The sequence below is a fragment of the Wasmannia auropunctata genome, unplaced genomic scaffold (genome assembly GCF_000956235.1).
Source record: "Wasmannia auropunctata unplaced genomic scaffold, wasmannia.A_1.0 LD335828.1, whole genome shotgun sequence".
NCBI lineage: Eukaryota > Metazoa > Arthropoda > Insecta > Hymenoptera > Formicidae > Wasmannia > Wasmannia auropunctata.
In genome coordinates, this window is record NW_012027062.1 from 277135 (window position 1) to 287084 (window position 9950).

General features: G+C 38.7%; 2 protein-coding genes across 7 annotated transcripts in view; one reads left to right on the plus strand and one right to left on the minus strand.

Moving 5' to 3' along the window:
- The first annotated feature begins 545 nt into the window (after positions 1-545).
- LOC105455866 (RNA-binding protein 26) lies at positions 546-7759 on the plus strand. Of its 2 annotated transcripts, none has more exons than XM_011699536.1 (10): positions 546-754; positions 2553-2671; positions 2768-3068; positions 3274-3438; positions 3621-3988; positions 4242-4487; positions 4847-5359; positions 5452-6239; positions 6566-6820; positions 7243-7759. In XM_011699536.1, exons 1-10 carry the CDS (start codon positions 696-698, stop codon positions 7318-7320), a joined length of 2892 nt encoding a protein of 963 aa, XP_011697838.1. In that variant the 5' UTR covers positions 546-695; the 3' UTR covers positions 7321-7759. The 2 variants fall into 2 exon arrangements, with proteins under 2 accessions (XP_011697838.1, XP_011697839.1); XM_011699537.1 differs by having other exon boundaries at positions 4859-5359.
- Positions 7760-7846: 87 nt separating this feature from the next.
- LOC105455865 (sodium/bile acid cotransporter 7-like) overlaps positions 7847-9950 on the minus strand; it is a 4110-nt gene continuing 2006 nt past the window's right edge. For all 5 annotated transcript variants that reach the window (XM_011699535.1, XM_011699534.1, XM_011699532.1 and 2 more), the window contains 4 exons: positions 9454-9597; positions 9006-9252; positions 8692-8932; positions 7847-8608 (listed from right to left, as the gene is read on the minus strand). In XM_011699535.1, the coding sequence (XP_011697837.1) occupies positions 8599-8608; positions 8692-8932; positions 9006-9252; positions 9454-9597 (642 nt within the window). In that variant the 3' untranslated portion in view covers positions 7847-8598. The remainder of the gene's footprint in view (positions 8609-8691; positions 8933-9005; positions 9253-9453; positions 9598-9950) is intronic.

Sequence of the window (9950 nt, forward strand, 5' to 3'; positions counted from 1 at the left end):
TTCAATTTGTTTAATTATACGTTTCTTATTTATAATTTTTAATTATCATTCTTTATAAATGGGGCATCATGAAAATCTGCTTTAAAGCGATGCTAGAAGTGGAAGGTCGAAATTACCGACATTACATTTATATGAATATCTCCGAATTGACTGAACGGAATTGAAAATCCTTTCACAGAATTGAAATAGACATGAAATATAGTAACGCGATGAAGGAATTTGTAGTAAAAAACGAAAAAAAAATTTAAAAAATATTTTCTTCTTTTTCGTTTTTACTACAAAATCCTTCGTTCCATCGCTGCATTTCATGTCTATTTCAATCCTGTGAAAGGATTTTCAATTCCGTTCGGTCAATTCGGAGATATTCATATAAATGTAATGTCGGTAATTATGACCCGCCAGCATCGCTTGTCGCTCGCGGGCTCCTATTGGCGGACGTCAGCGACATCTCCGACCGCGACTTCGGGCCGCGCGGCAGCAGCTGTTCGCGCGCGCGGCGCTCTCTCGCGAACAGGTGCGTCTTCTAGGTAGGCGCGACATGCCCCGTGGCCAGTGCAACAGCGACTGATTTCAGAATGGCGACTGTCTTCGTTTAGGAGTGCACTGCCTTCACGCTCGCTCCGTGGCACTCCGTGTGACTGACGTCGTGTCCGCGAGGCCTTCTATGCCCGACCGTGACGCGGAACCCGCCGAGAATGATAATCAACAATCCGGAGGCTTTCAAGGCGTGGCTCACCGGCGTGCTGGCGCCGCTGTAAGTAGGCCAGTCCGTGTGGTTTCCCCCCTGCGTGGTGAAGTGCACCACTCCGCGCTTATGTGTTACCGCGCGGGTCCCGGACCTCGTAAATATGCCGTACGTGCGGCCGCGCCGCGTTCCCCGCGTGACTGCGGTGGCCCGCACGGTTTATTTACACGAGGGGGGTCGCACGTCGCCGATTAATGCTCGCTTCTGCGCCCTCCACCCCCTGTCTCTCCCGTCCCCTCCCTCCTGTCGCACCTGTCTTCTCACGTTCGCAACCAACATTCTCGCCCAGCTTCCAGTTCTAGCGATGCCTAGCGATGTCTAGCGAATAATTGTCTCTCTCTGTTGCTTGACCGATTTGCCAATTGGGTACGAATATTAAATTCTGGGACCGTATCACGCTGTTACTTTGTTGGTCCCTCGTTTAGTACGTCGCAAGCAGTGCACAGTAGTATTATGTATTGGATTGAGCAAATGAAAATGTTGTCTCTTGCTTGCTGATGACTGCAGCACCTTATGTTCCGCAATAATTAGGACGATTGGGAAATTATTTCGCCGAGTGTCAGTAGATATTGCATGCTTTTGAGTGCTTTTTTAATGTACAGCTCTGATTTCTCAGTGAGCAGATTTTATGGATGAGCATAATGTCGCAATTTTTCACTTTATCATATTGATTCTTTCCATTTAGTCTATATAACTGCTTAAATTGCTTAAAGTGAAGTACATTTTATCTTAGTGATGTAAAACTGGTACAATTTATACTGTTTTTATCTCTATAAGCCAAGCTAAAAGCTAATTACTGATTGAACGCAAGCTTTTGTTAAGTTTTACAAAGTGCATATATTGAATGACCTGTTTGTATTGCAATATACTATAATTGGTGCATAATGTACAAAATATTTCTTATTTTACAATTATCTTATAGTTTAAGGATTTTAAGTCTTAATTTAGAGCAAACCCTTAGAAAGAAAGCTTTTCACATTTTGTTACAAATTGTAGATTATTGGATTATGATTTATGGAATATGGTATGTAAAAGAGTGTGTTTAAAGAGTAAAGAAGTAAAAGCAACATATGTAAAGTTATCAAGAAGATAGCAAGTGATTAAGTTGTTATTAATGTAAAGCAATTAATTGTCAAGTCCAATGAAATCTGATTCAGATAATACAAAATTCTTAAATTAAAAAATAGTAAATATAAATTATATTCAATATATGCACTATATGTTTTCTCTTGCCTCATTTTGCGTATTATGTGCAAGCTTCTTGTATACATTTGTATACATTTGTTTAATTTATGTATGTAGTAGTATTGTCTAGTTACTTTGCACTTTTAAGCATTATAATAAGAATATTATAATATCCAATGAAATCTGATTCAAATAATACAAAATGCTTAAATTAAAAAATAGTAAATATAAATTATATTCAATATATGCACTATATGTTTTCTCTTGCCTCATTCTATGTATTATGTACAAGTTTCTTGTATACATTTGTATACATTTGTTTAATTTACATATATAGTAGTATTGTCTAGTTATTTTGCACTTTTAAATATTATAATAAGAAGGATCTTTTACTAAGGTATCATTGAATTTAATCAAATATTCATGTATAAAAAAATGTTTATAATTATATATTTAACTAATATGATGTGTGAGAGATTTAATTTTATATTTTATAAAAATAACATTTACATTTTAGAATAATCACTTTCAAGTATTTACATAGCAGAGAAGCATTTTTTTCTTTTCTTTTATATCTATTGAATGAATGTCTATCGTTAAATAATTTATTTTCCTTTGCTAGATGCGATGCAGATCCCGCTGCTTTGGCCAAATATGTCTACGCGTTGGTCAAGAAGGACAAAACTATGGAGGAGCTACGTAGTTGCATGGTCGAGCAGTTGGATGTATTCCTGCAACACGGTGCGTTTATACAAGAAAATTCCGTGAGAAAGATTGGAAATCTGATTGTCTTTCGTCCTCCCGAAATAGTGAAAGATACATTGCAATTGTTTTCAGAAACCAACAACTTTGTGGAAATGCTCTTCAAGGTACTGGAGACACAGGAATATGTGATTCCACCGCCTAAGAGCGATCCGGATGGTGGTGGGACACCACCTGGCGCAAACCCGCCAATCCCAATTGTGTCATCATCAACGGAGAAGATAATAGAGGCGACAATTCCACTAGTACCTATTATTACAAATCCTCCTGTCCCAATTCAAATTAATGGATCGGCACCTGCTGTAATTAGTAAACGCGAGACTAGGAAATCTGATTCCGATAAGGATAAAGAAAAGGAAAAACGATCTCGAAGCAGGTAATCTTTTTTTTTTCTTCGTGAAAAAAAAAACAAAATGCCTATATGATTCGATGCTTTGTAGTCGATGCTTGTGTAAATCAATGCTTATAAAACGCTCATAATTTATACGAAATAAGAAGGGCTTTAAAAGTACAAGAATTTTAGTACATCAAGTCTTAATAATGTTAAAATTTTAATCCTATTATCGTACTTTGTAAAATAGGAGTGGAAGAATGAGATCAAGAACACGGTCACGATCACGATCGTGGGAAAGGGACAGACGTAGGTCCAGAAGTAGAGAACACATCCGGCGTGATAGAGAAAGAGACAGAAGTCGTCCATGGCGAAATGAATCTCCACCGATCAGTACCAGACGACATGATCGCAGGTACGATCATGTATTTATATTTGAAACGTCTCCGATAACATTTAATGAAAATTTCAGTAAAACTTTTATTAAAGTGCTCTTTTTTTTTTTTTAATTAGCTATATCGAATCTCTTGTTCTTTAGAGCTTTTTACGATCCTTAAATATTTTACTACATATATCTTTATTTTATTTTATCTGCAGGCGTACCAGGAGTCGTAGTACATCGCCGATACGACCCAGGATACGTGACGGTCCAGACAGTCGCGATCATCGCGCGAGGTTCAGGAACAGATCTCCGACGCCGCTTCGATCCCGATCGCGTTCACGATCGATAGAACGGAAGAAGATCGATCGCTTCGAAAGGATAGAGGTAGATAGAACGGATCGAATCGAGGGAAGCCCTGGTGGTGGTACGCCGACTCAAGATAGTAATCACGGAGATGTAGACATGAGACTGTCTACGACTAGTCAATCGATACAAAGTGTTGTCGCCGTTGCGAGTAGTATTCCAAATAATCAGACAGGTTCTTTTCAACAACAAGCAAAGAGACGTTGCAGAGATTTCGACGGTATGTATCTCGACAGACATAGAAGACGGAATATAACTATTGTGTTCGAAAAAAAATTGCCATTCCTTTAAAGGTTTAGGCTGAAGATTATGAAATTTAAATGACTCTCAAAGTCACAAGGAACACATATATGATGCCATTTAAAAGTAAAATATTTATATTTATATTTATTTATATTTTTAATGGCGTCATGTATGCGTTTAAATATCACTTGCTATCTTGTTATATTTATGTTTTATATTTTTGTTTGTAGAAAAGGGATATTGTATGAGGGGAGATCTCTGTCCTTACGATCACGGCACAGACCCAGTTGTGCTCGAAGATGTGGCGCTCAGTCGTGTTTTGAGTTTCGGGCCGCATAGCGCTCAGGCCCCAGGAACAGTGCCAGTGTCCACGGTGCCAGAACCACCGCAGGGTCCTAACGGTAACCCACCACCGCCACATCTTCCGCTTGCCAGTTTACCACCACCTCACTTAAGAAACCACCATTCTAATATGGGTATGCGTTTCTACTGTAAATCTTGTAATTGTCTCATGTAATTTAACGTAATGTGGCAAAGCAATAATTTTTTTTTCGAAGAAAATTATATTTTTGACAGTACATATTTATTAAAAGAGGCATTATATATAGTGAAAATTACAAAATTCTGATAATTTTCAAACAATTTAAAAATATTAACCAAATTGTAAGCTATTAATACATGCATAAAATTTTGTGATTTGGACTCGAACTAAGATTGACAAATTACAAAAGAAAAACATCTATTAATTGTAATATAATTGTATATTATGGTATTATATGGTTTATAAGCGCGGTATTTCATATTTTTCTAAAATGTAATGAATTAAATATGTTAGATGCTTTTGCAGAGTATAACCCTGACGCACCTAGCATGGAACCACGAATGCCATGGAGACATCCGCAACCCGCGCCCGGGATTTACGGCAGGGGACAAAGGGAATTGATTAGTGTACCGGTTATTCCCCACACAAACTCGTCGGAAATAACCCATACCCAAAGCAATCCTCTAAAGCGCAAACAAACGTTCGACTTTAATCGTCTGGGACCGAAACAGAGAGTGGTGCATAATCCGGCCAATTGTTCCCTCGAACTGAAGAAGGTCCCGCGAAGCTTAAACAATATAACCCAGTTGAATAATCACTTTTCCAAATTCGGTAAAATTGTAAATATCCAAGTTAATTTCGGCGGCGATCCTGAGGCAGCGTTGGTTACCTTCCAGCTGCCGGTCGAGGCAAAGTCTGCTTACAGAAGCGCAGAGGCTGTGTTGAATAATAGATTTATTAAAGTATTTTGGCATAATAACGTCAATAATAATGCGGCTGGTGGGGCCATCGAGAATGTGCCACCGGGTAAGAATAGCACACTTTTTATTATCCGCAAATAAGTAAGACGTTGAATTGCCGAGCGCGATCTAGTAACGAGGAATTTTTGTCGTGTTTAGGATGCCGTCCCTCTGTGAAGGAAAGGTTAGGCGCCGCGGTGACGCTACCGGCAAAAACTGAGGATAACGAGTACGTGCCCACGCGCCGTTCGACCGAGGAGCAAGTCACGCAAGCCTTAGTTCCGACTTCACCTAAAGCCGCCGTCGTTCCTACTCGAGAGGACAAGGTCCTCGCGATAAAGAAAACGCAAGAGATATTGGCGGCCAAGGAAACGCTGAAGAAGAAACAGGAGGAGAAGCGTAAGGAGGCGATGAAGTTGACCGCCGATCTGCGCAAGAGGAAACAGGAGTTACTGGACAAGCATCTGATTGAGTTACGCGGCCTGATCGACAAGGCCGAGAAGAATCCGGAGCAAAAGGAGTCGATCATGCCGACGATAAAGGCTATGCAGCAGTCGGTCGACAATCTGCGCAAGGATCTGGCCGCGAACGGCCAGATTGGCGGTAGCAAGTCGCAGGTGAAGTCCAGGGAGCAGGCGCAGAAGGAGATACTGGACGCCGAGTTGGACTTAATGACCGCCCAGCAGGAGGGCCAGGACGCTGGCGAGTTGCAGAAGCGACTGAACGAGCTTCGCGCCCAAGCGGCCGCGTTGGGCTTGAACACGAATCCCGGCGTCGGTAGAGGCGCGAAAGTCAGTAGTCGGGTCGCACGAGGCACCCATGCCCTGTCCTTCAGAGGCCGCGGCAGAGGTAGTTTCGCCCATGTCTCGGTGGACCACCGGCCAACCAGTCTTCTAGTCTCCGGTTATGAAACTGAGGAGAAGGCGGAAGTCCTAGCGCATTTTCAAGTAAGACTTATTATGCATTCGTAATACTTGCAGTATCTTGATACATCGATCTCTTTGTTGCTCAAAAATAGCTGAAAGATGGATGACTTCTACAAAGAGATCTTACATGTATGCTATATTTATATTTTCTGAAATAGTTTTGTTTTTCACATAAGCTTTTTTTTTATCAGAAACGGATTAATATTAGATCAATTTAGATTTTTTTGGGAGGATAACTTATATTTTTGCATTGTTACAAATGTATGACTAAGGCTTCGTTCCCTTTATTAACATTTTAATAAACACACGGCATGCAATTAATATTACCAATTTTTCTTGTGCTCCAGCAATTTGGCGAAATAGTGAATCAAATAGTTGACGATGCCACACCTTCGATCGTAATCAATTTCAAATCGAGAAAGGAGGCTGAAGTGGCCCTTGTGAAAGGACGCACATTTCAAGATAGACTGCTATCAATAACTTGGGTGTCCGGCCATCATTTACATCGCGGAGGAGCTAATACTAATTCGAGCGCATCTATACAGCTCTCATCGCGTTCCGAACAAACTGCACCTACTGCAGACGAAGATATTGACTTGGAGGTAAGTTTCAGCCCACGACTCGTATAATTCTGATTTTAATCAAAATAATAATAAAACAGAATGTATAAATACTTACAAAAATTAACAAAATAATGCTTTGCTATATTTTGGAAATTTAGAATTTTAATCTCTCATTCTTTCATTCAAGATATATTTTATATTTTATTTTGTATTTTATATGATTGAAAAGATTTTTTCTATGGCTTTCGTTTAGATTTCGCAAATAGGCAGGAAGATATTTAGGAAGAATTTTTGTTTTATTTGTTTGAAATTTGCGTAAAACGCAGCACCCGATATGATGTACCATTTCTTTTATGTAGCAGATATTTAATTAATATAGGTTTTCTCTTTGCGATTAGATCATCTCCATATTTTCCGTTTCGCATTCCTTAAACGTTAAAGAGACAACTTGATTTTTCCAGGGCACGGAGGCGTTACTCTTAGAGGAGAACGAGGAGGAGGAAGACGAGGACGTGGAGTCGCGTAGCTGGCGGCGATAGCAGCATCGGCGTCACCGTCAGCATCGTTTGTGACAGGAGCTTGGTGTCAAATGTAACGACAGCGTGATCGTCCGGGCCGATCGTTGTACGCGACCTGGTACTTACGCCTACATTGCTGCACCACCGTTTGACGCATCCATTGCCATGATTTTCACGAAGGATTCGAACTACATCATGCTCATCATCAGCGTTATCATGAGTGTTACACTATTTGTTAATATTATTAAATATACTATACACATGCGCACCAGTGACAGTACGACGTACTATATTAAGCGGCGCATCCACAAATAGAGGGGAAAAAAAAAAGAAGGAAAGGATGAATCAACATGCGAGTTTCTCGAAAACAGGAATAATTAACCAAAATTTATCCCTATTATTTGTAGAATAAAATCGCTATGTTTTGTATGGGAAGAAAAAGAAAAAGGAACACCTGTCATTCTGAGTTTCACACAAGTCCTCTTCTTTTATATGCGTAGAACTCGAGTCGTTTTTCCTAGCTCTTTTTTTTTTTCCTTTTTCTTAAGGCTCGTTAACACGCTAGACGGACTTAGGATAAGTAGGAGCTTGTAATTTCGAGGATATATTCAGAACTTTTTCATTCGAAGATGAGGAAACTATATTTGTAATTTATACAATACAAATAGGTATCTATATTGTATGATTCAATCGTAACATCTCGCTCGATTGGCTGTTGACTTTTACCTATTGTACCTATTTAAAACGATTCTTGTAATAATGAGCAGTACAATGTATTATCCCTATTGTTCCTTTTTAAAAGATGTCAGTTTAGATTAGATTACTGAAAAATGCAATGATTCTGATATATGTATATATACATATATATCAGAAGTATTTCTCGCGCATATTTACATAAATTCTTTCAATCCAGAAACTAAAGCAGTAATACGTAATTCTTACACACAAACCATTCCATCCAGTTTCAAGGTAAGTATCGAATTATATATAACGATTATAAATAAAATAATTATTCGTACTCAAAATTGCTCGTTCCAAACGTAATCATTCCAGATAATTTCACTAATGAACGAAAAAAACTATTTAATAAAACATAAAAATGATCCTCTGCATCGAGTTTACTTAGTTAACATAAAAAGGTTCCTTAAAAGGTTTATAAAGGTATTGACAATCGATATATTTATTCAGTTTATTTTCTTTTTTGATATTCCATGCTTTATTTATATATCTAAACGTTTTTAACAATCTAATTAAATATCTTCTAAAATTTAATGTGAAGATGGTGCATAAGACAGAATGTTAGTTAAACCTGTGGAATAAAATGACGTAAATCTCTCTATAAATCGAATGTAGGCATCGTCGAGAGTAAGACACTTCAACTTTATAGCTTACGGAGCCAGCCAGCTGGCTAACAGGCTACCCAATAACAATTGTGCGACGGGTAATATCGTCAACGGCAAATTCACTTCCGGGCCGTGAGCTGAGCCGTGGTACGCCCCGCGCAAGATCCAACCGCCGAGACTAACAGACTTGTGAGTGCTGGTGAATAACGCAGCCAGCAGAATGTTTCGCGGTAGCCACTGGGAGCACAAGAGCCAGCACAAACTGCTGAGAAGGAGTTGGCCTAGGCACGCTTGAAAAGATACGTGCGGTGTTAAAGAGGCGAGAGGTGAGTCGAGAAATCAAGTGCGAGCCGAATAACTTACCAATAAGTACGCAGAACAGTACGTCCACCGCTTGCAACGACGAAGCATCTGCCAGAACAGCATCGCAGAACCAGTGGTACGCTATTGTCAGCAGTAAACCTTGGGAAAACCAATTCGTATTGACATTCCAGCATCTGCCCTTCAGTACGAACATCCGCAAGAGGATACCCGTTCCCAGTGGAATAAGCGTGCTGCATACAGTCTCTTTAATATTAATCCCGACTAATGGTGGAGTAGATGTTCCTAGCTGTTAAGAGAGATTATCATCTTATAATTTTTTAGAGCAGCTTTAAAAATAAACTAAAAAATTTTAAAAATAAACTCTATTCTAATTATAAAAATATATATTAAATAGCATAAATATAAATTGTAAAGATAAGCAGATTATAATGAGTATATGTAGTAAGTTCTAGTAAAAAAATATATTTTTGTTGGTGAAAGGCTTTACCATTAGATACAGTAAAAGAGGAGATAAGAATAAGCCTCCAAAGTGCGACACCAGCGTGGTAATTACGCTCGTAGGCAAATCAGCCTGTGCCAGACGGCACAGAGTGAGTCCCGTACTGAATGGCGGTGGCATACAGTAAAGGACCTGAAAGATATAATAATCGCGTTATATAATTAGCACCCTACAAATATATCTTTGTATAGGTATACCTATTTAATATACCTATGTATTAATTAATTACGGATTACAAATATTTTTATCAATATCACCTCTATCTTTACTCTCTATTTCAAGATATAATAATCGCGTTATAATTAGCATTCTACAAATATATCTTTTTATAGGTATACCTATTATTTAATATACCTACAAGGAGAGAATTTTTTTTTAATTTACCCTGCAAATCATGTTAATTGTGGTATATATTATTAAGGCAAATTTTACTGTGCACTACAATAAATTTTACTATGCACAACAATAAGATTTTACAGTAAAAT